Source organism: Mustela erminea, chromosome 2 (genome assembly GCF_009829155.1).
Source record: "Mustela erminea isolate mMusErm1 chromosome 2, mMusErm1.Pri, whole genome shotgun sequence".
In the NCBI taxonomy this organism is placed as follows: Eukaryota; Metazoa; Chordata; class Mammalia; order Carnivora; family Mustelidae; genus Mustela; species Mustela erminea.
In genome coordinates this window covers 83,062,080-83,083,464 of record NC_045615.1, presented here as the reverse complement: position 1 = coordinate 83,083,464, position 21,385 = coordinate 83,062,080, and the positions used below count along the sequence as shown (strand labels likewise).

General features: G+C 33.8%; 1 protein-coding gene across 2 annotated transcripts in view; it reads right to left on the bottom strand.

The window, feature by feature from the left end:
* Positions 1 to 21,385, bottom strand: part of HSPA4L (heat shock protein family A (Hsp70) member 4 like) — a 52,057-nt gene that overhangs the window by 11,685 nt on the left and 18,987 nt on the right. For both annotated transcript variants that reach the window (XM_032333368.1, XM_032333369.1), the window contains exons 6-16: positions 19,725 to 19,824; positions 19,228 to 19,361; positions 17,040 to 17,284; positions 16,826 to 16,902; positions 15,836 to 15,987; positions 15,267 to 15,373; positions 12,641 to 12,774; positions 10,768 to 10,967; positions 4,954 to 5,052; positions 3,519 to 3,656; positions 258 to 383 (exon numbers count right to left, since the gene is read on the bottom strand). In XM_032333368.1, coding sequence (XP_032189259.1) covers positions 258 to 383; positions 3,519 to 3,656; positions 4,954 to 5,052; positions 10,768 to 10,967; positions 12,641 to 12,774; positions 15,267 to 15,373; positions 15,836 to 15,987; positions 16,826 to 16,902; positions 17,040 to 17,284; positions 19,228 to 19,361; positions 19,725 to 19,824 — 1,512 coding nt within the window. The remainder of the gene's footprint in view (positions 1 to 257; positions 384 to 3,518; positions 3,657 to 4,953; positions 5,053 to 10,767; positions 10,968 to 12,640; positions 12,775 to 15,266; positions 15,374 to 15,835; positions 15,988 to 16,825; positions 16,903 to 17,039; positions 17,285 to 19,227; positions 19,362 to 19,724; positions 19,825 to 21,385) is intronic.

Below are 21,385 nucleotides of genomic sequence, written 5' to 3'. Positions count from 1 at the left end.
AAATCATTTTTTTAAAGATTTACTTTAGGAAGACAGTGTGAGTGGGCAAGAGTGCATGGGAGTGCAAGTAGAAAGGAGGAATAGAGAGGAAGAGAGCAGACTCCACACTGAGCGCAGAGCCCAACATGGGGCTCGATCTCACAAACCTGAGGTCACGAACTGAGCTGAAATCAAGAGTCAGATGTTTAACCAAGTGAGCCACCCAGATGCCCCTCAAACAAAGAGTTCTAATAAAAAATTTTAAAATTCAGACTTACTTCTTGAGTGATGAATTTTTCATAGACCGTGCCCAGCTTGTCTCTAAAATCATACACATATTCTTCAACAGCATTCTTAGCATCGTTTCTTTCTTTCTCTAATTTATCTTGCATTATCATTTTCCCCTATATTCAAAATGTTTAGATTAGCTGCTATTAAGAATATGCAGGAGAGTCATCAGGGAAATGCATACAAAAACCACAATGATCTATCACCTAATACCTGTCAGAATAGCTAGAATCAAAAAGACAAGAAAAAAGTGTTGCTAAAGGCATAGAGAGAAAGGAATCCTCGTGCAGTGTTGGTAGGAATATAAACTGGTGCAGCAACTGTGGAAAACAGTAAGGAGGTTCCTCAAAAAAATAAAAAATAGAAGTGCCATATGATCCAATAATTCCACTACTGGGTATCTGCCCAAAGAAAACAAAAATAATTAGAGGTATACACCTCTGTTTATTGCAGCTTTATTTACAATACCAAGATAGAGAAGAAACCCATGTCCACTGAAAGATGAATGAAGAAGGCATGGGTTGTGTGTGTGTGTGTGGGGTGGCATGTAATGGAGTATTACTCAGCTATTAAAAAGGATGAAATCTTGCTATTTGCAACAACACAAATGGACCTATGTAAAGCGAAACAAGTAAGACAAAAACAAATGCCATATGATTTCACTTAGTGGAATCTGAAAAACAAATAAATAAATAAAGAATAGAAACAGAACTGATGGTTGCCAGAGGGGAGCTAGGTGGGGAGATGGGCAAAATGGGTGAAAGGGAGTGGAAATACAGGCTTAGAGCTAAGGAATGAGTAAGTCATGGGGATAAAAAGGTACAGCATAGGGAATATAGTCAATAGTATAATAATAGTGTATAGTGAGGGATGATAACCATACTTGTGAGCAAGATGTATAGACTAGTTTATCACTATGCTACATATCTGAAACTAAAGTAACACTGCATATCAACTAGACTTCAATTTAAAAAAAAAAGAATATGCATCAGGAAAATGCAAACCAAAACCTGTTCATACCTACTAGAATGACTATAATCAAAAGAAATGGATTGTAAGAAATGGACAACACTGGTGAGGATGTAGAGAACTTTTAACCCTTGCATATTGCTATTGGGAATGTAAAATCCTGCAGCTATTATATAAAACAGTTTGGTGGTTCCTCAAAAAGCTAAACAAAGATTTACAGTATGACAACAATTTCACTCCTAGGTATATAACCAAAGGAACTGAATACAGGAACTCAAAACAGGTATTTGTATGCCCACTACAGCATTATTCACAATAGCCAAAAGGTGGACAACTCAGTTATCCCTTAACAGATGAATGGATAAATAAAATGTACATATATATCCAATGAAATATTACTCTATTCTAAAAAGGTGTTACGTGCTGATACATGTTACAACATGAACTCTGAAAACGTGCAAAGTATACTAAACCAAACACAAAAGGACAGCTACTGTATGATTACAGTCATATGATTTATCTAGAATAGGCAAATCCAGAGACAGAAAGTGGCTAGAATTTACTGGGGGTTGCGGGGAGAGAAGAATGGTGAGTTATTAATGATTACAGACTTTCTGGGGTTATGAAAAAGTTATGAAAAAGAAACAGGCAGTGGTGACAATTCACAAAACTTTGAATTTAACAATGCTACTGAATTGCTGTACAATTAGTCAAATGACAAATTTTATGTTATATACATTTTACTACAATTTAAAAGATTAGTAAAGTGTAATATCCCAAAAGCCACCAAACTACACTTTAAATGGGTTAACTGTATAGTATGTGAATTATATCTCAATAAAGCTATTTTAAAAACCCCACCTAGACTATGTCATTGTACATACTCGGGTTCAATACCTTGGCTCCCGATTTACTAGCTTTGAGATCACAGCAAGTTCACTAAACCTCTCTAAGCCTCAGTTTTCTTATCCTAAAACAGAATACAACTATCTGTCTGTTAGGGCTGTTAGTAAGATTGATATAATTCACATAAAATTTTAGTACAGTGCCTAGCACCTAACTTGTGCTGAATAAATGTTAGCTCTGGAAGGGGATATAATAAAGTGGTTGTGATCTTGAGCTTTGGAGACAGATTACCTAGATGCAACTCAAAGGTTACTCTCTGACCTCGTATGATTAGGCTACCTGTTCTTGTCTCTTCATCTGTAAAACATAAATCTCTAACAGTACTTATACTTCACAGGTTTGAGTATTAAATACGTTATCAGTGTGTTTTAAGAGGTTTAGCAAATATGATTATTGTTATAACTAACGCAAAGAAATAAAGAATCTGAGAATTGTTAATACCTAAACAAAATTTTCACTTTAACAGAAACACAGTATTTTAAACAGAAGACTACAGTGTACAGACTTTTGGAATTTACATTGTTAGTGTTCATTCTTTTAAAACCTTAAAAAAAATCATATACACAAAATTTGCCACAGCAGCACTTGCCTACAGTTTATTCCTTTGGGAAAATTAATCTGTCTCAAAACAAATTCTTAATTACTTATGATCTCCAAGAATGCTGGCTTCAACTCAATAGTTAATGAACAGGCAATATAGATAGGTACTAAACAGGGCAAACATTATAAAGTCAAATTCTCTTGAAGAAATTCCCAGAATAATGTGCACCAAGAGGAGAATATGGGCGCTTCAAAGAAAACTGACTTTTTCTAACACTAGCCAAGCCTGTAGACATGACCACTACTTAAACAGAAGTTTTAAAAATAAAATTATTTCTTACACAACTGCTAGTCAAGAAACAAAACTCTTCTCCTTGAGAGACTATAAAATTAGATATATATAATTAGACATGTAAAGAAAATTTCAAGAATGACAATAGATCTTAAGAAGTCAGAAAATATTCTGAATAGAGCCTTATCTTTAAGAACACATTAGAAGAGGGGAGCTGCTAATACTTCCCCATACAATGTCTGCTGGGTATTACTGCTAAAGACAAAGTACCAGGGAATAAGAACCCTTAGTATTAGAGTGGTCTTTCTTTATAGTGGAGACAATGCATATTTTTCACAGAACTGTGATGAAAGCTTACCGTATATGACATTAACATAGTTCAGTATTTGGTCTAAAATAAAGCAGTTCAATGACTTAATAATTCCTTGGGAGTTATGGACTAGATACCCAAATTGTTGGGAGGAGGGGGGTCATAATCATTGACTTTTACAAAAATTTCAGACTACACTACCACTTATTTCAATATCAACTCAAATTTATATACCTCATTTTCAATGTAGCTGTTGAGAAGATCTTGGCCCAATTGTCTACACAGGCTACTCTGAATAGGCAGATCAATACTCTTGACTTTTCCTTTTTTAATAGTCTGGTTTAATCGATCTTGTTTGTCTGAGGGAGCTGACTGCAAAGAGAAATGCAAAAGAAGTAAAATAAAACCAGCTTAAAAAAAGATTTAAAAGTGATTTCAGATGAAACAAAAAAGTAAAATCAAAACTTTTACCATCTACTGTACTTAATACTACTTTTATATAGATAGTATTTTATACACTACATACACTACATTTTTCTACATAAAAGACACCAGGATGGAAATGCAAATTAAAGCCAAAATGAGATGCCACTTCACACTCACTAGGAACAGCTATAATGAAAAAAAGGAAAATAACAAGAATTGGTGAGGATGTGGAGAAACTGGAACCCTCATATACTGCTAACAAGATTATAAAATACTGAAACCACTCTGGAAAAACAGTTGGGCAGTTCCTGAGTGATGGTAACACTATAAAAATGACTATAGTAATAGTTGCAAAACTCTGCACTATTACATTTATAAAATGGAGTGTATTAAAAACCACTGAATTGTACACTTTAAATGGGTGAACTATACGGTATATAAACTATTTCTTAAGCTATTAAACAATTAAAGCAAAAAATACCAAGAAAAATTGAAAATCTAGAAAAATAGGCTTTAATTTTTAAATTACAGAGAGCCTAGAACTGTTTTGTTGTTCTTTTGTTTTGTTTTGTTTTGGAGAGCCTAGGATTTGAAACAGGATCTTTATAACCTCTGGAAAAGATCTACAAATAACCTACAACTAACCAATATAGATTAAATTCTGTTCAGGTTAGACAGACCTGTTGAAGATGGTTATTTAGAACTGCAGCCCCATTCATCTGGGTGTTTAGATCGGGATCTCTCCCTTTTATTGGCAACAACTGTCTCAGTAAAATGATGACTTTTATTCAATAAAAGAATTCTCCTTTAAAGTTTTACCTTCAAAAATATATATATATTTTTTTGCACAAAGGGAAATATTGTATAATATGCAGCAAAATGCTAAGAGTGGTTAATTTTGAGATGTGAGGTTACTGACAATGTAAGTTTTCTTCATTTAGATTATATTTCCTATTTTTCTGGGATTATATGGTTTTTAACGACACAAAAAAAAATTACTGAAAAATGCATCTTCTTTTTCTCACCAAAGGGGTAATTTTACTTACATTGTTAGTGTTCATTCTTTTAAAAATCCTCTATAATAAACTCATAGAATTGTATTTATTCTGGTTATATGCCTCTATACTTCCAGAGTACTAAGATTTAAAATATCAAGTGCATTAAAAGCATGCAGTATAAAGTAAATACGTTACTCAAAATACCAATCTCAAAAAGACACAACCACAAAAACAGTAAAACACACCTTTGTTTTGGTTCCTGTATGATCAATTTCCTCTTCTGGGGTGTGTTCAGCATGACATTTTTGATGCCCTCCTTCTTCTTGGTCAACTTGCATTTTATCCTGGATAGAAAAATGTAATTGATAACATAACTGTCCTCCTTATTCTATTTTTAAAAAATAGTGTGTTAAGTGTTCAAAATTGTAATGTGTGAACAATGTAAAGTAGAAGGCTGTTTTCCAAATGAGAAAAACTACAAATAAAAAGATTAACACACAAAAGAAAAAGATCTATTTGATGATAAGTGAATAAACAGTTTCATTCAGCTGTGGTCAAGTAACTACAAAAGAAACAGAAAATGGTTTTCAAGTTAAAGTCACCAATCAAAATTCACAAATATAATCTTACCAAAAAAAGAACATTAAATTTGACTTGAAAGAGATTTCTTACCAAAAAAAGAATATTAAATTTGACTTGAAAAATATTTTTAAAGAACTAAATGTGGGAAAATGAGATAAAAAAATACATGTATTACATAAGTTCATTTTTTTAAAATGTAGTAAAATACCCAATACATCAGAACTGTCAAAGTAGATATCTCCAAGTTATTACAAAGTAAACTTCAAAGATTTTTTAATGTCTAAAAGACATACTTTCAACCAGTTAAAATAAACTCTACTTGGTAAACAATCACAAGTAATAGATTTTTCTGTTCTTTCTTAACCTTATATGGCCATCCTACTAAAAAGATACCTGGAATTCAGGAATCAGTATAATTTAAGTCTTCTTATATATTTGGAGTTAAGCAAATATAAAATACTCAGAAGGCTATCATGAAGAAATGCTTACTTGTGGCAAAGAGAATAATAAGTTAGAAGATCTTTTAACCAGTGTTCTTTGTAGTTAAAAGGTCAGTTATCTTCTGGGATGCCTGGGTGGCTCAGTGGAGAAAGTGGCTGACTCTTGGTTTTGGCTCGGGTCATAATCTCAGAGTCCTGGGATCAAGCCCCAAGTAAGGAAGTATGCTTGTGGATGCTGTCTCTGCCCCTCCCCTTGCCCTCTAATAAATCTTTAAAAAAATTTTTTTTTAGGGCGCCTGGGTGGCTCAGTGGGTTAAGCCGCTGCCTTCGGCTCATGATCTCAGGGTCCTGGGATCGAGTCCCGCATCGGGCTCTCTGCTCAGCAGGGAGCCTGCTTCCCTTCTCTCTCTCTCTGCCTGCCTCTCCGTCTACTTGTGATTTCTCTCTGTCAAACAAATAAATAAAATCTTAAAAAAAAAAAAAAGTTTTTTTTTTAGAAAGCCAAATATTTCTGATGTTCCACCCCACCCTACCCCCAGCCAACTTCCAACTGTAGAATTTCCCTGATCCTGATTGAAAAAAGGTGAAAAAAAATGATATAGTGGTGAGTTGGTACAATGTAGGAAGACACAAATACATTTAACTCTACTTCATGAAATACTAAGAAAAAAATACTTTCAATTAAGTGGCCAAAATGCTTGATCAGTTAGCATTTTTATTTGATACTTACTAAAAGAGCTCTTCTAACATGTATATATTTATCTCTAAAAGATAAATCATATGAAGTGGTTAAGGTATTTCTAAAACTTCACATTCAAATTTTCAACTCCTCTGAATCAGTTAATTCAGTTGTTAAGTATTTTTCTACAAATACTGTCCTCTCTGCCATCAAAAGCATCAGTGACCCAGCATTTTTTAAAAAATTATTCCAGTATGGTCTCTTAATATTTTCTTATAAGCCCCTGATACTTATTCTGCAAGTTTTATGATGGTATTTTTTTTAAGATTTTATTTTATTTATTTGACAGAGATCACAAGTAGGCAGAGAGGCAGGCAGAGAGAGAGAGCGGGGAAGCAGGCTCCCTGCTGAGCAGAGAGCCCAATGTGGGGCTCGATCCCAGGACCCTGGGATCATGACCTGAGCCGAAGGCAGAGGCTTTAACCCACCGAGCCACTCGGGCACCCCTATGATGGTGTTTTCTTTAGAACACCAAAAGGAGTCAGTTTTCAAACAGCAACCAGGACTTGAATTCCTTCCATGAAAGGTCTTGAAAACAATTTGCTGATGGAAGTGTCAAGGGGATGCAATTGCCTAGTCATGCCATTGGGAATAAAAACCAAATTCACACTTGTACAGGTGATGAGAACTGTATCATGAGTACTGCCACTGGCAACAATACATAAAAGATATGATCATTTGCAAAACTGACCCCAATTTCAGATATATTTAAAAAAAATAGAAATTGTACCGCTTACAAATGATTTGAGAGTAATATGTTAACCTTTTGAAATGATTTGAGAAGGTTCGTACAAATATTATCCATGGTGGGGAAATTAAAAGAAGTGCTTCTAGACTTTGGCTTCTCTAACAGATTTTAAAATTGCATGAGGGTCCAGATCGTTTTTCTGTTCCCTGCTATATCCATATACATATTCTAGTGCTTTTAGTTATTTGCTGAATAAGAAGTACTTAGGAATAAAATCCAGGGGTGCCTGGGTGGTACAGTTGGTTAAGCATCCAACTCTTGGGTTTCAGCTCAGGTCATGATCTGAGGGTCATGAGACTGAACCCTGTTATCAGGCTCCATGCTCAGTGCAGAGTCTGCTTGAGATTCTCTCTCCCTCTGCCCGTTAGCTTGTGCTCTCTAAAATAAGTAAATCTTAAAAAAAAAAAAATGAATAACATCCAGAATTATTATCATGAACTATATAAAGGCTTTACTGGATTTGTCCCTTGATCTACCTTTCTTGCCACTCTCCCCAGCTTCTCCACTCCTGTATCTCATGTATCAGCTACCCTTGCACATTTGTTACAACAAAAAAGGGCTTTCTGCTTCAGTGGCTTTATACTTGTTACTCACTCAGCCCAGACATCTACCCACACCTTACCTTCAAACTGCTTTCTTATCTTTCAGGCTGGCTTACCTGTTCCTTCTTCACAGAGGCTTTCCTTATCACTACCACACAGTTAATTTCCACTACGCATCCCACCCCCCCATTAATTTCCTTTATATTTAAATGGTATCTTGTTGTTTCCAGCTTGTCCTTTCCCATTAGAATGTGTTAAAAGACAGATGGAGACCTTTTCTTTCTTGCTTACCACTGTATTCTCAGTGCCTAAAACAGTGCCTCGTACATATAAGTAATCAGGTATTTTGAAAAAATGGTCAACAATTGGGGAATAGTAAAATCAAAGTATATTAGTACAGTAAGTGGCATATAGTCTTTCTGATCTCTGCTTTTGTGACAAAGCCTAAGCTGTGATAACTTCTTAGTATGACCATATATTAATATATATGTGTACATGTATGTGTATATATATATATACACATATATATTTACACCTAGAAATATTAATTTTGAGGTATCTTTATATTGAAGAAAAGTCAGCATCTGTTGATTTTTTTGGGAAAACCAAAGCTATCCTAATTTTTAATTAAAAAAAAAAAGAGGCCCATAAAATAATCTTTCATAAATCAACTCATGGAAAAGCCCCCCCAGCAAAAAAGATTCCTGCTGCATACTGGGTTTACGTCAAAGTCAATAGTGTCAGCAAGCAGGGAAGAGTAAAAAGAACTTACTACCCTCTTAGTTTCCCTCTAAAACTGAAACAATTAAATTCCAAAGTCTACTCTGATTTGGTTCACATTTTTTGGGAAGAAGGAAGAAACAACTTTATAATGGTATGTAAGACTTAGCTCTTAAACTTCTGGATACAGAATTAAAAAAATCCTAGAGAAAACCATTAAGAAATAAATACAGCATACAGGATGTTTTCTACACAGGACACTCAAACATCACTCCTTGTTAGCAATGCTTTGGAAATAAACTACAATTTATTCAACACTTACTATATCCAGCTATGGTAGGGATTTAAAAGGAGATAATAGGTATGGTACATGCCTGCTAAATATGCCAAGGATATGATCCACAATATTAACCTTTCTTTTTCTCTTGATTATGTATGTCGTAGAAAGAATATTTAGGAACATCTTACTTATCTAGAAGAAATCCCTTATATGGGGACATCAACTACCTGCAAATGTTCCTATAAGCCAAAACACTCTTGGGTAGGCAAGTAAGTCTCTTGAATGGCCAAAGCAGCTGTCATAACTTCATACCCTTTATTCACAGGTACAATCTTTTAAGTCCACATCCAGATCATTCTTTCAAGCCCACAGACAAAATAAAAGCAGCAAATAAATGCTAGAGGTGGCAGAAAAATAGATGCTAAATTATTGTTTTTAGTGCCTAGGATCTGCTATATACAGAAAATGAAATAAAGGTCTCAGCATAGAGTATTAAGAAAAAGAAGTGAAGAAAACTGAAATAGTTATGAAAAACTCATCCTAATGGCATAAAGAGTGCTCTCAATATTAGTAAAAATAAATCTTAGTGGATTAAATGTACATGTCTGACAAATTATTATGAACTACAACTAAGAAAACTAACTTCAAAAAAAAACTAGTCTTACATTAATATAAAAAATTTATACTCTTTACTAACAGATTAAGACACTTCTTTTCTCCTCAGTTCAAGGAAAGATACAATAGCAAAATAATACATGGGAAGAAGAATGAAAGAAAATGCCATGATCCTTCTTAAATGGGTACTTTAAACAGCAGTAGAATTCTGATCAATGTGGAAGATTTTAGTGTAAGTATTAATAAAAACAAAGAGACAAACTTCACAAAAGGTAGAAACAGTCTTGAAATTTAACAAAACAAAATCCATTTTTAAAAAAAGATTTATTCTTCTATTTGAGAGAGAGAGGGCACATGAGCAGGAATGGCAAAGGGAGAGAAAATCTCAAGCAGACTCTCCAACGCAGGGCTTGTTCTCACAATCCTGAGATCACAGCCTGAGCTGAAATCAAGAGTTGGATGCCCCATGAGCCACATCACCCAGGTACCCTCAAAATCCATTCTTAATATACACAAAACACAAAAAATCTAGGGCAGATTTCCAAAACAAAATCTAGTATCCCATTAAAAATAACTTATAAATAGTACTTATAGAAAAAGATGAAACCTTTATGTAATGGAAAATATCACGTTCTCCTAGATTCCTGCATCTAAAGTATATGAAGAGTAATATAGTCTTAGGGTCATGTAACTCTTTCCTAAGGAAATAAACAGTCTAAAATCTGTACTGACATTACTGAATGTATAGCACACTCTTATGTTCAAATACCAAGATATCTCCTAAGCCCAGAAAAATAGCATTAAGCATGTACTTTAATCTAAAAAAAGGTACACGTATAGTTCAAAATGTATCAATCTGAATGGATTTATCTCTAAGCTAAAAAGCTAGCCATAATACATGTTTTTAATGGAAATAAAAATAATTTAGGAAATACGACTCCAAACACATGTGTTTCATGTAGGGCTGTTAAAGATGCAAAACCTCGGGCGCTTGGGTGGCTCAGTGGGTTAAGCCTCTGCCTTCAGCTCAGATCATGATCTCAGGGTCCTGGGATCGAGCCCCGCATCGGGCTTTCTGCTCAGCGGGGAGCCTGCTTCCTCCTCTCTCTCTGCCTGCCTCTCTGACTACTTGTGATCTCTGTCTGTCAAATAAATAAATAAAATCTTAAAAAAAAAAAAAAGATGCAAAACCTCTAAAGAGTTTAAAAAATGTGAAAGATGTACAGCATTTAAAATTATACTTAAAAAATCATTCTTTGATGCTTTTATTTAAAAAGTTTATATCAATTTTTACAGTAAAATCTCAGAGATTAATACTTTCAACTTTTAAGCTATCAGTTATAACTAAGAAACTATTTATTAGAGGAACCTTGAAATAAGGCTTTCTACATACCACATCATCTTTGCTTTCATTCTTAAATGAAGTTTCTGTCTCCATAGGAGCATCACTGTGATCCCCTTCCACATTTTGCTTCTCAATTACTGATGCACTGGCCACACTGAAGATTCCATGAATGTTAACACGAACTTTAACCTTCACTTTGGAACTATCACCATCAGACTGAGGAAAAACATTCTGAATAGTGAAGCTCCCTTAAGGAAAAAAGAGCTTCCATCAGAACATGAGTCTCCAATTAATTTATTCATTCATTCTTTTAGATGAAGGCAAATAATCATAAATTATATCCAGAATAACTACTGTGGAAAATGCACTGACCCTAGATCACCTCTTTTTTATATCTTAATGGACCTAATATTAAGAATTAGAAGGGTTAAGCAGCCTGCCCAGAATCACCAATGCTAGGACAAAGGTAAGTTGGAATTTCAACAAAGGACAATTTGACTCAAGGCAATAGAGCTTTTAAGTATTTTATAAATTGCTATTTTAAAACCAAAATAACAAAATTCAATTTATGAGCTTGATAAAAATGGACATTATCCTTTTGCTCTAAGTTTTGCAAATCATAACCATCTTGGTAATTCGCAAATAAAGCAATTTTTAAAAATTTTACCCTATAACAAAATTGCTAAGTTATTCAGTCACTAATACCTACAGAGATATTAACTTTTCACTTTAAGAAACTATTTTTTATATCTTTTAAAATACCTATTTTTAGGTAATCTCTACACCCAACATGGGGTTTGAACTCACAACCCCAAGATTAAGATTCACACAATGCTTCCGACTAAGCCACCCAGGTGCCCTTCTGCTGTTTTATTTTTAAAAATCCATAATATATAATGATATCTATAGGAGAAAGGACACTAGGCAGAAAAACTGAAGTAAAAAATTTGGCTGACCTTTGTTACAGGTTGAATTGAGACCCTTACCCTCAAATTAATATAAAGTCCTATTCTCAAGTACCTCAGAAGATGACCTTATTTGGAAGACAAGGTCTTAGCAGAGGTAATCAGGTTAAAATGAGGTTATCAGGGTAGGTTTTAATCCAGTGACTGATGTCCTTATATGGAGACAGATACACATATAGGGCAAATGTCATGTGAACATGAAGATGGCCATCTACCAACCAAGGACAGAAGCCTGGAGCAGATCCTTTCCTCAAAACCCTCAGAAGGAATCCTGTCAACACTTTGATTTCATACTTCTAGCTTCTAGAACTGGAGACAACAAATTCTGTTTGAGCCACTCAGTTACAGAAGCAAAGGCAACGAATTCCACCTTCCCTAACTTATTTCTACTGCTTTAAATAACATATTTGAGATATTCAGATTGTTCCCTTTTTAGTCTATCAATAAAAGCAATACAAATAGAAAATTTAAAGAATTATAAATTATTCCTTCTCTTAAATGTTATAAAAATCATACTTTGTTTTATATCTCTAAAAAAGATTACTCAGCTAAAACAGTTATTACGGTCCCCAATTTTCACTTTTGTATTGATCCAATGATATGCATTCTAGTTGTTGTCAGGGAACTTAAGTTTAAACTCAGACTACATAGTCAGTCTAACAGCACAATTTCAACTTATTGTTAAAGGAGTTTTTCCATAAAAAAATGACCCTTACCCAAATCTTTCAGGTAAATTACAGGGCATTTTAAATAGAGAAGTCAAAATGAATTAAAAATATTCAGATCTGCTGTTATTCCAGGATAAACTGTGAGTACTAAAAGCACATGTTTAGAAAAAGTATGAATAGCTTTCAGTGCTAGCTTAGCTCAAATATCAATTTATTAATTACTTGATTCAAATGTTAATATATTTATAAAGCAAACGTTTGTGAAATTTTTTTCTTGAGTTCTCTTACCAATTCTTGGATCAGGATAAGGCACTTCATGTAAATTAGTATAAAATGCTTCTAGTTCAAATGGTTCCTTCTTGTGGAAAGTAATGACTTTTGAAAATGGGGCAGGATGGTTCTTACAGAATACTTCACATTCCCTAAAATGAAGTGGGAAAATAGTTCAAAATAAACAGAAAGTTGTCTATGAATCGAGAATCCACGTGATTCCTAATTCAAAAGCAGCAACTCTAAAGACCTCTATCACAAATGTAAAGATAAAGAATTACTGGTTTTGCTATGAACATACAATTTGATAGGTTTATGGCTCAAAGTTCTTAGAATGTCTGTCATGAGACAATTTTATCCTACCAAAAAAAAGAAAAATGAACTGAGACAAGGTATATTTTGAGGCCAAAATACAGGAAGTAGTTTTTTGCTCACATCTGTGGACCAAATCCTATCAGTTTCCAAAATACTTGTCATATGTAACCCTTTTAATTCTAGCTCCCTTTAAAATAATTTGAAACTAATTTCAAACTTACAGAAAGGAGCAAAAATAACAGCACAAGGAACAAGGAACAAGACCTATATATATCTTTTAACTAGATTTACTGCCAGCATTTTATTCCTCTTTTATCATCACTTAAGTGCACACTCTATGTACATGTGTATTTTTTTCAGAACCAGTGGAGGGTGATACCATACATTACAGCCCTTTACATCTAAGTACTTCAGTGTGTATTTCCTAACAGGGATATTTTCTACTATAACCACGGTACAGCTGTCAACTTTATAAATTTGCACTGATACTTCCATATTCCAACTTCAACTGATGTAATAACATCATCGTATTTCTTCCTCTCTAGTAAAGTAAGTTTTAAAATCTACATAAGAAGTCCCACTCTTAAACAGTTTAACAGAAGTAGCTTAAACTATTGTTTATAGTGGCCCAGAATCTTACTCTATACTATACCATTACCCTATTCATTATGCAAGGTTTGCAAATCTCATATTCATGGACCTTGCCCTCTATCCCAGCTTTCAAAAACCTACATTATCTTTTACTTTCTTATTGTAATCACTAGGATAGATATACTTTTCAATTTAACTCCCCATATGTTTCTTAAAATACTTTTCTGGATCACTGTATCTTCAACTGAACTTAACTTTAATTATCTTCTTTAAAGTTTATTTAGGGGCTCTGGGTGGCTCAGTGGATTAGGCATCTGCCTTCAGCTCAAGTCATGATCCCAAGGTCCTAGGAAGGAAGGAATGCTGCAGTGGGCTCCTTGCTTAGCAGGGAGTCTGCTTCTTCCTCTGCCCCTCACTCTGCTCATGACCTCTCTCTCTCGCTCTCTCATAAATACAATCTTTAAAAAAAACAACGTTTATTTAAGTTAATCTCTACACCCAACATGGGGCTCAAACTTACAACCCTAACATCAAGAGTCACATGCTCTTCCAACTGAGCCAGCCAGGCGCCTCTGAAGTTAACTTTAAAGAACAGCATTTCTTGCCTCAAAATTGACATTAGGACATGCCATTTAAATGTTCTGCAAAACATTCACATCAGACTGATGATCCATAGTTTCAGAATTTGTGTAAAACTTTTAGTTTCTTGGGGGTGTGGATGTATAGAGCACAGAACAAAATTTTAAAAGTAACTTTAAAAGCTAAATACAGGTTTACCTTCTTGTACAAATTTTAAGCTCTGAAAACTAGTCAGATATATTATTGGAAACACAAATTTTTATTTTGGTAGGGAAGCAAGCTATTTCAATCTTAAACAATAAAAGCATGAAAAGACTGTGGCTCATGAAAGTCAGAAATGCAAATCTATTAACAAAGTACTTATTTTCACTTTCAGAATGTTATCTTTAAAAGCATAGAAGAAAATGAGCTACAACAGATAATTCAGCAATGTTAAAAGGAATATAAATTGGTATAATCCTTTTGGTGAACAGTGTGGCAATACTGGTTATAATAATGCTCAATTCGGTCCTATATAGTTATCTTACAGATATACTAAACCCAACTAAACAAGGAAATGTGTACAAGGATGTTCCTAATAGCACTAATTTAATCAGAAAAAATAAGACTTAAGTGTGTATTCGTTAAATTAATTATGGCACACACCACTGCTGAGAAAATAGTCACTGTCTATTGACATGGAAAGGTAATATATGACATTTTAAAAAGGAAGTTGCACTGGAAAATACTCAGATAATGATGTATGTATTTAAAAAGTGCAACTTTTACTTTTGGATATTCAAGAAAATGGATAAATATAAGTGTAGCTATTAACAATGGCTACCTTTGTAAAATGGGCTAAGTAGGAGTTGGGGTAGGGCAGATGCAGGTTAAGTTTTTATATTTCCATATTGTGATTTTATTTGAAAATAAGAATGATTTACTTTATAATAAAATATTAAGAATATGCCATCATGGTTTACATATTATATAATATTTTATAGTTCCTTTTCTCTAACATTTTATTCAAAAGTATTTGAGTTTTCATAAATAAAATCTTTAAAAAAAAAAGTATTTGAGAGTTTTGAGAGTTTTAGAAGCATAAATTCCTCTAGTTCAGAAAGTTGTTTCAATTGGTTATTTACAACAAGCTCTAACCAAGGCCTTAAAAGTAACTTACCCAGTTCCATCTTCAAAAGAGGTTTTCCATCTTAATGTGATTGAATAGGGAACAAGGTCTGTTATAGAAAATTCACGCACTTTAAATGCTGGTGAGAGAATCGCACACTGAAAATAAGATGTATACCATATTTAAATCAACAAACACAAAACATACAGTAGGTTACCCTGAATGAACTGCTTGATAAAGTCCTTGTAATAAAATCGTTACATCCTAAAAATTACAGTCTTTTGGTAAGAGCTACTTTAAAATGCCAAGAGTACTCTTTATGACAAAATTACAAAAATATAAAGTATTTTTAAATCTGAAAAAATAATTTTAAATGGGAATAATTATAAGAATTCATAAAGTAAATGTTCTTTCACTACAGTATAGACATTGTCCTATGACAGTTTAAAAACATAAATTGGAAAAATGCAAGACTTACTTATCAGGAATAATTTTAATTTATTTTTAGCCTATTGACAAGTGGTTCGAACAAATATTATTAAAAGGTCCCTTTAGGCTTATCACCATATTTCTGGCAAAAATACCCTGTAAAAAAGAGGGGGATTATTAAATAATAATACCTGTAATGCACATCCTCTTGCAACAGCTTCATCAGCATTTAATGTGGTACTTATGTCTTTAAGAAAGAATTTAGTGATTTGTTCTTTCACTGCAGGAATTCGAGTTGCTCCCCCTACAATTTCTATACTACTTATGTCTTCACGTTGCAAGTCTGGAAAACAAAATGTTTTTAATTGAGAAAAATACGATAGCCTTTATTAAAATGTGACCAAAAGACCTTGGAAATTACTTTAAAAAAAATTGATTTCGTTTTTGCTAAAAACAAGACTAAATAGAAGGAAGATAAAAACAAACTTTAGAAAAAGGCAAAACTTAATATTAACTATCCATGCGTCAAGTACTGCACTTGGTCCAGATGACAGAGTGACAATAAGAACAGACAAGTACCTCATGGGCTCTCCAGATTCCTTCAATTTTCTAATTTTCACCTCACAAATACCCATAGAAAGTACTGGTTACCAAAAACCTTAACAAAAAACAATCATGTCCCATTTCTACTTTTTTCTCATTTAGACTTTAAAGGATACTTACATATAAACACCTCCAAATATAACTAATGTTAGTTTTATGATGTAAACAATAACATAAGTCAGGAATTAGTCTCATAAACCCAGATTCATAGTGCCTTTACTCTTATGAATGAAGCTAAAATCTCCTTCTCTAAAACGAGAGATAAAGGGGACCTGGGTGGCTCAGTGGGTTAAGCCTCTGCCTTTGGCTCAGGTCATGATCCCGGGATCCTGGGATCGAGCCCCACATCAGGCTTTCTGCTCGGGAGGGAGCCTGCTTCCCCGTCTCTCTCTGCCTGCCTCTCTGTCTACTTGTGATCTCTCTCTGTCAAGTAAATGAAATAAAAAATCTTAAAATGAGAGATAAAAATCTTCAAAAAACAAATGAAAGTTTTCATCGCTTTTACCATTTCCTACCCCATTCAAGTGAATTAATGCCATAATACAATTTTGATGGTTAGTCCAGTAATTTACACTTACTAGCTTGTTCCATTACTGCTTTTAATGGTGGCTCAACTCTGGAGAAGAGGGAAGCACATAACTGTTCAAACTGAGCCCTGTGGGAAAATTAAATAAAATTCATCATTTTAGGATATAAAATTCAAGTAGATCTTTTAAACAGGATGAAAAATATCAGACACGATCTAAACATAAAATAAGCCAACACTTCTTAAATTGAAAACATACACGGTACCTGTTCATTTTACTAGAAACATCAAGGTCATTCATGAAACACTCAATGTTCAGTGGAAGATCTGATGCATTTGCACTCATCAGCTTCTTCAGTTTTTCACATTCCTGATACAAACGCAACAAAGCCCGAGAATTTTCTTTCACATTTATCTTGTATTTGGTCTTGAACTCCTCACAGAAGTAGTCTACTAAAGCCTCATCAAAGTTCCTGCCACCCAAATATGGATCAAAGGTGGTAGCCAAGACCTGTTTAACCAAAAAAACCAGAACTGAATTTTCAGAAATATAAATGCTTTCAAAAAGGTAAAAACCAACTTTTAAAATAAAAATAAAGTTAAAGGCAAAAACCTTGTCAAAAAGGGGTGTCAAACTAGCTATCACTTACACTAATTATCACTTATATTTAAAACATACTTACCCATTCTGAATTATCTATTTTGGGTTGCAGATCCATATACCATAATTATAATTAATTCTATTTCTGAATAATTTAGTTATATTTAAAACTTCGCTGTCTCATATCTGTTGATTCTATAACAACACTGAACAGACAGGCCAAAAACCAAGTTTAAGAGAGCAAAGGAACAGTCCTAAAGCATGAAATCAAAACAAAACAGCCAAGAAAAGCCAATTCAAAGATTCAATCTAAAACAGCACAACTGGTCAATTTTCAGGTCAGGAATTAGGCCTTCTAACTACCATGAAAAAAAAAAGCCAAGCCATTTCTATACCATTTTTATAAAAACATAGAGCAAAAGAATACATGAAAAACCAAAAAATAAAACACAAGAAAGTGAAGAAAAGAAACGAAAATTAATAATATAATAAACTTGTTGACCAATGAGCCCCAGCTAGTGGATGGATCAAAGAGTAGTAGAAAAGTCACAGAACTTGAACACCATACCTCTTGAAAATGCAGGAGCAAGATATCTAGTCTCTCTCTCCAAGGTAGAGGACACAAATGACTACTTATACTAGTCACTTAAAAAATAGAAACCCCACCGTTGGTGTGGCTCCTCAGGTTTTTTTCACAAGAATGTGTTATAGAACAATAGTAAACCCTACAGAAAGTTATAAACATAATGTGACTGGGTTATCAGCCCACAAACTAGTATGGAGAATTCATGGATCAACTTCTTGCTAGGACCAGTACCACACAAAATTAACTGCAAAACTATGTTAGTATGTGACTAGTGCAAACATGCACCCTTCTGGACAGAAGGGCCACAGATATGGCTACTTGAAGATATCTACTAAAAAGGAAGGGAGGAAAATATTCTTAAGTTAAAATTCAAGACTAAACAACAGATTAAACCAATTTACAGAAAACTATCCTATATTCATTATAAGTCATTACCCTTGTGGGATGTTACTATAAAATGTGAGACAAAAGGCTCTAAAAGGTCTGTTGGATAGTACTTCATCTTCTAAGTAACTTCTACATATGTGACTGATGATGAGAGACAAGATGATAAGATGACCAATATAAAAATGAATGTAAAATCAAATACAAACTATAAGATAAGCACACAGAACTAAACGATGCCACATTCTAGAAAATTATAATTAGAACTCCTGGATAAGGAAAGTTTATAAAACAAAGGGAATGGGGGCGCCTGGGTGGCTCAGTGGGTTAAAGCCTCTGCCTTCAGCTCAGGTCATGATCCCAAGGTCCTGGGATCAAGCCCCACATCTGGCTCTCTGCTCAGCGGGGAGACTGCTTCCTCCTCTCTCTGCCTGCCTCTCTGCCTACTTGTGATCTCTGTCTGTCAAATAAATAAATAAAATCTTAAAACAAAAAAACCAAAAAGAAACCAAAGGGAATCATTTTAGAAAATTTTTCCTAAATATATTTATGGATAGTAATGTACTTAATGCTTCCTGTAGGTGACTTAACACCTTGACAATAGAAATAGCTAATACAAATTACAGTATCCATTATAAGGCATTCCAAGCATTTATCATACATTAAAACTAATTTTTCCTCAAAAATTCTGAGGTAATTACTGATACTATCTTCAGGTGGCAAACCTCAGATTTAAGGAGAGTATGTAACTTGCTCAAGGTCACAGTTTTTAAGTGGCCGAGCCAGGATTTAAACCCAGGCACTAAGGTTCTCTATATTGTCTTACATGCTCTTGCTCTCTTAACCATTAAACTTACATATAGCAAATCATTTATTTACTTACTTTAAGTTTTCCTTTGTTAAAAGCACAAACGGAGACCTGGTAGGCAGAATGTCCCATATCAATAAATACTACATTTCTTGGTTTCTCATCCAGTGGGGGAAGATCCTGTTTATAAATTCCATATGCTAGTGCAACTGTGTAAGAACAAAGAAATTACATTAGTATCAGGATAGCAATCTCTTGGAAAACAGAAGATAAGTCCTTTTGATACTGCACTTTCATAGAGAGTGTAATATAAATTATATTCATTTCAAAGTCAATTAACTTTTTATAATTTGGTTACTGTTTTTATTTTTCCTTTAGAATCATTTGTTATATATAATTCTTACAGCAAATATAAGACATACTTAACTTTTAGCAAAATACTGTACTACAAAACTAGAGGTTAAAAGAGCTAGTACACAGTAAGTTTTAAAAAGATAAATGCTTTATATTAAAACAAAAACAACCAGAACAGTATTTTTCTGACAGTGATTTTCAAACTGCAAAGTGCTCACCTGCAGTAGTTTCATTCATCAACCTTAAACAATTTAAACCTGCAACCTGGGCTGCAGCCATCACAGATCTTCTCTCAGCATCAGTGAAAAAGCTAGGAATCTGGTATTTTAAAACAGTAATTAAAATATATTAGTTTGATGTAATAGATTTTAAACATTTCATCAGTTAAAAATGTAAAATAACTGCTCTAAAACTTGTGTAGGGCTTAAGGCAAAGAATGGTGTTCTAATTAAATAAACAAGAAAAAAAACACTAGTTTTTTTCTTTTTGGCAATTTCTATACCACAAAGTGTTTACCTAAGTTTGAACACAAATTTAAAGCAAGTAATAAGATGAAATTATACTTCAAGATTTCCAAACTATGTTCATCTAAATCCTTCTTGTGTTGGGTCTGCTCTATGGGAAAAAAAAAAGTTTGTTCATCTTTAATAATGAAAAATTGAAAGCCCAAGACTGTTAAAATGATATCCAGTAGCTATTAACAATATATCTTAGTATTTCCATATAATGGAATAATATGTGGCTGTTAGAATCAGGCAGATCTGAATGGTCATGGAAGAGTATCTATACTGATTAGAAAAAAGGACATGTGTAGCATGATTTTTGTGTAGGTATATGTTAGCTAGGAGAATATAAAACCCAAGGTTTGCAGTGCCTATCATCTAAAAGGGAGGGGGTACCTATATTGCAGGGGACTTATGAAGAGAAGTACTTCTTTTAAAAAAAAACCACTATATGTTTAATTAATGTTAATAAAGATTTTATTAAAAGATAACTGAGACATTTTAGATTTACATATACTTAGTTCTGTCAAACTTTGATTTTTGTCTACAGACAGATTTCTGAGAAGCTAATTAAGTAGGAATACCTGGGTGGCTCAGTTGGTTAAGTATCTGACTTAGGCTGATCTTAAGTCATGATCTCAGGGTCCTGGGATAGGGTCCTGATAGAGGGAGTCAGCTCTTCCCTTCCCCCTCCCCCTGCGTGTGTGCATGGGTACTGCATGCTCTCTCTCTTAAATAAATAAATCTTAAAAAAAAAAAGCTAATTAAGTACATTCATGTACAAAATGACTTGAAGCTCTTCCAATTTTAAGTAAGTTGTCTCCAATTTTATTGCTTTTTGAAGTCAGAAATTTCATTTAACAGATACTAACAACAGGAAAAGAACTTGAATTTTGATAAACTGTTTATCCTGATTTTGCTATTATCCTTCTGACAAAAATCCAAATTCTAATATAGACTTCATTTAATACCCATTGAGCACTTATGTAACAGGTACTTTTCTAACCACTTAGGGATATAACAGTGCATAAAACAGAGAAAATACTTCCCCTTATATAGCTCACAATGTGTCTATCACACTAACTACAAAGTAAATAATGGCCAAAATGTTCATCATGCTCTCTTCTGACATTAACTTTCTTTTTTTTTAATTTCTTTTCAGCATAACAGTATTCATTGTTTTTGCACCACAGCCAGTGCTGCATGCAATACCTGCCCTTCCTAATACCACCACCTGGTTCCCCCAAACTCCCTCCCCCCGCCCCTTCAAAACCCTCAGGTTGTTTTTCAGAGTCCATAGTCTCTCATGGTTCACCTCCCCTTCCAATTTCCCTCAACTCCCTTCTCCTCTCCATCTCCCCTTGTCCTCCATGCTA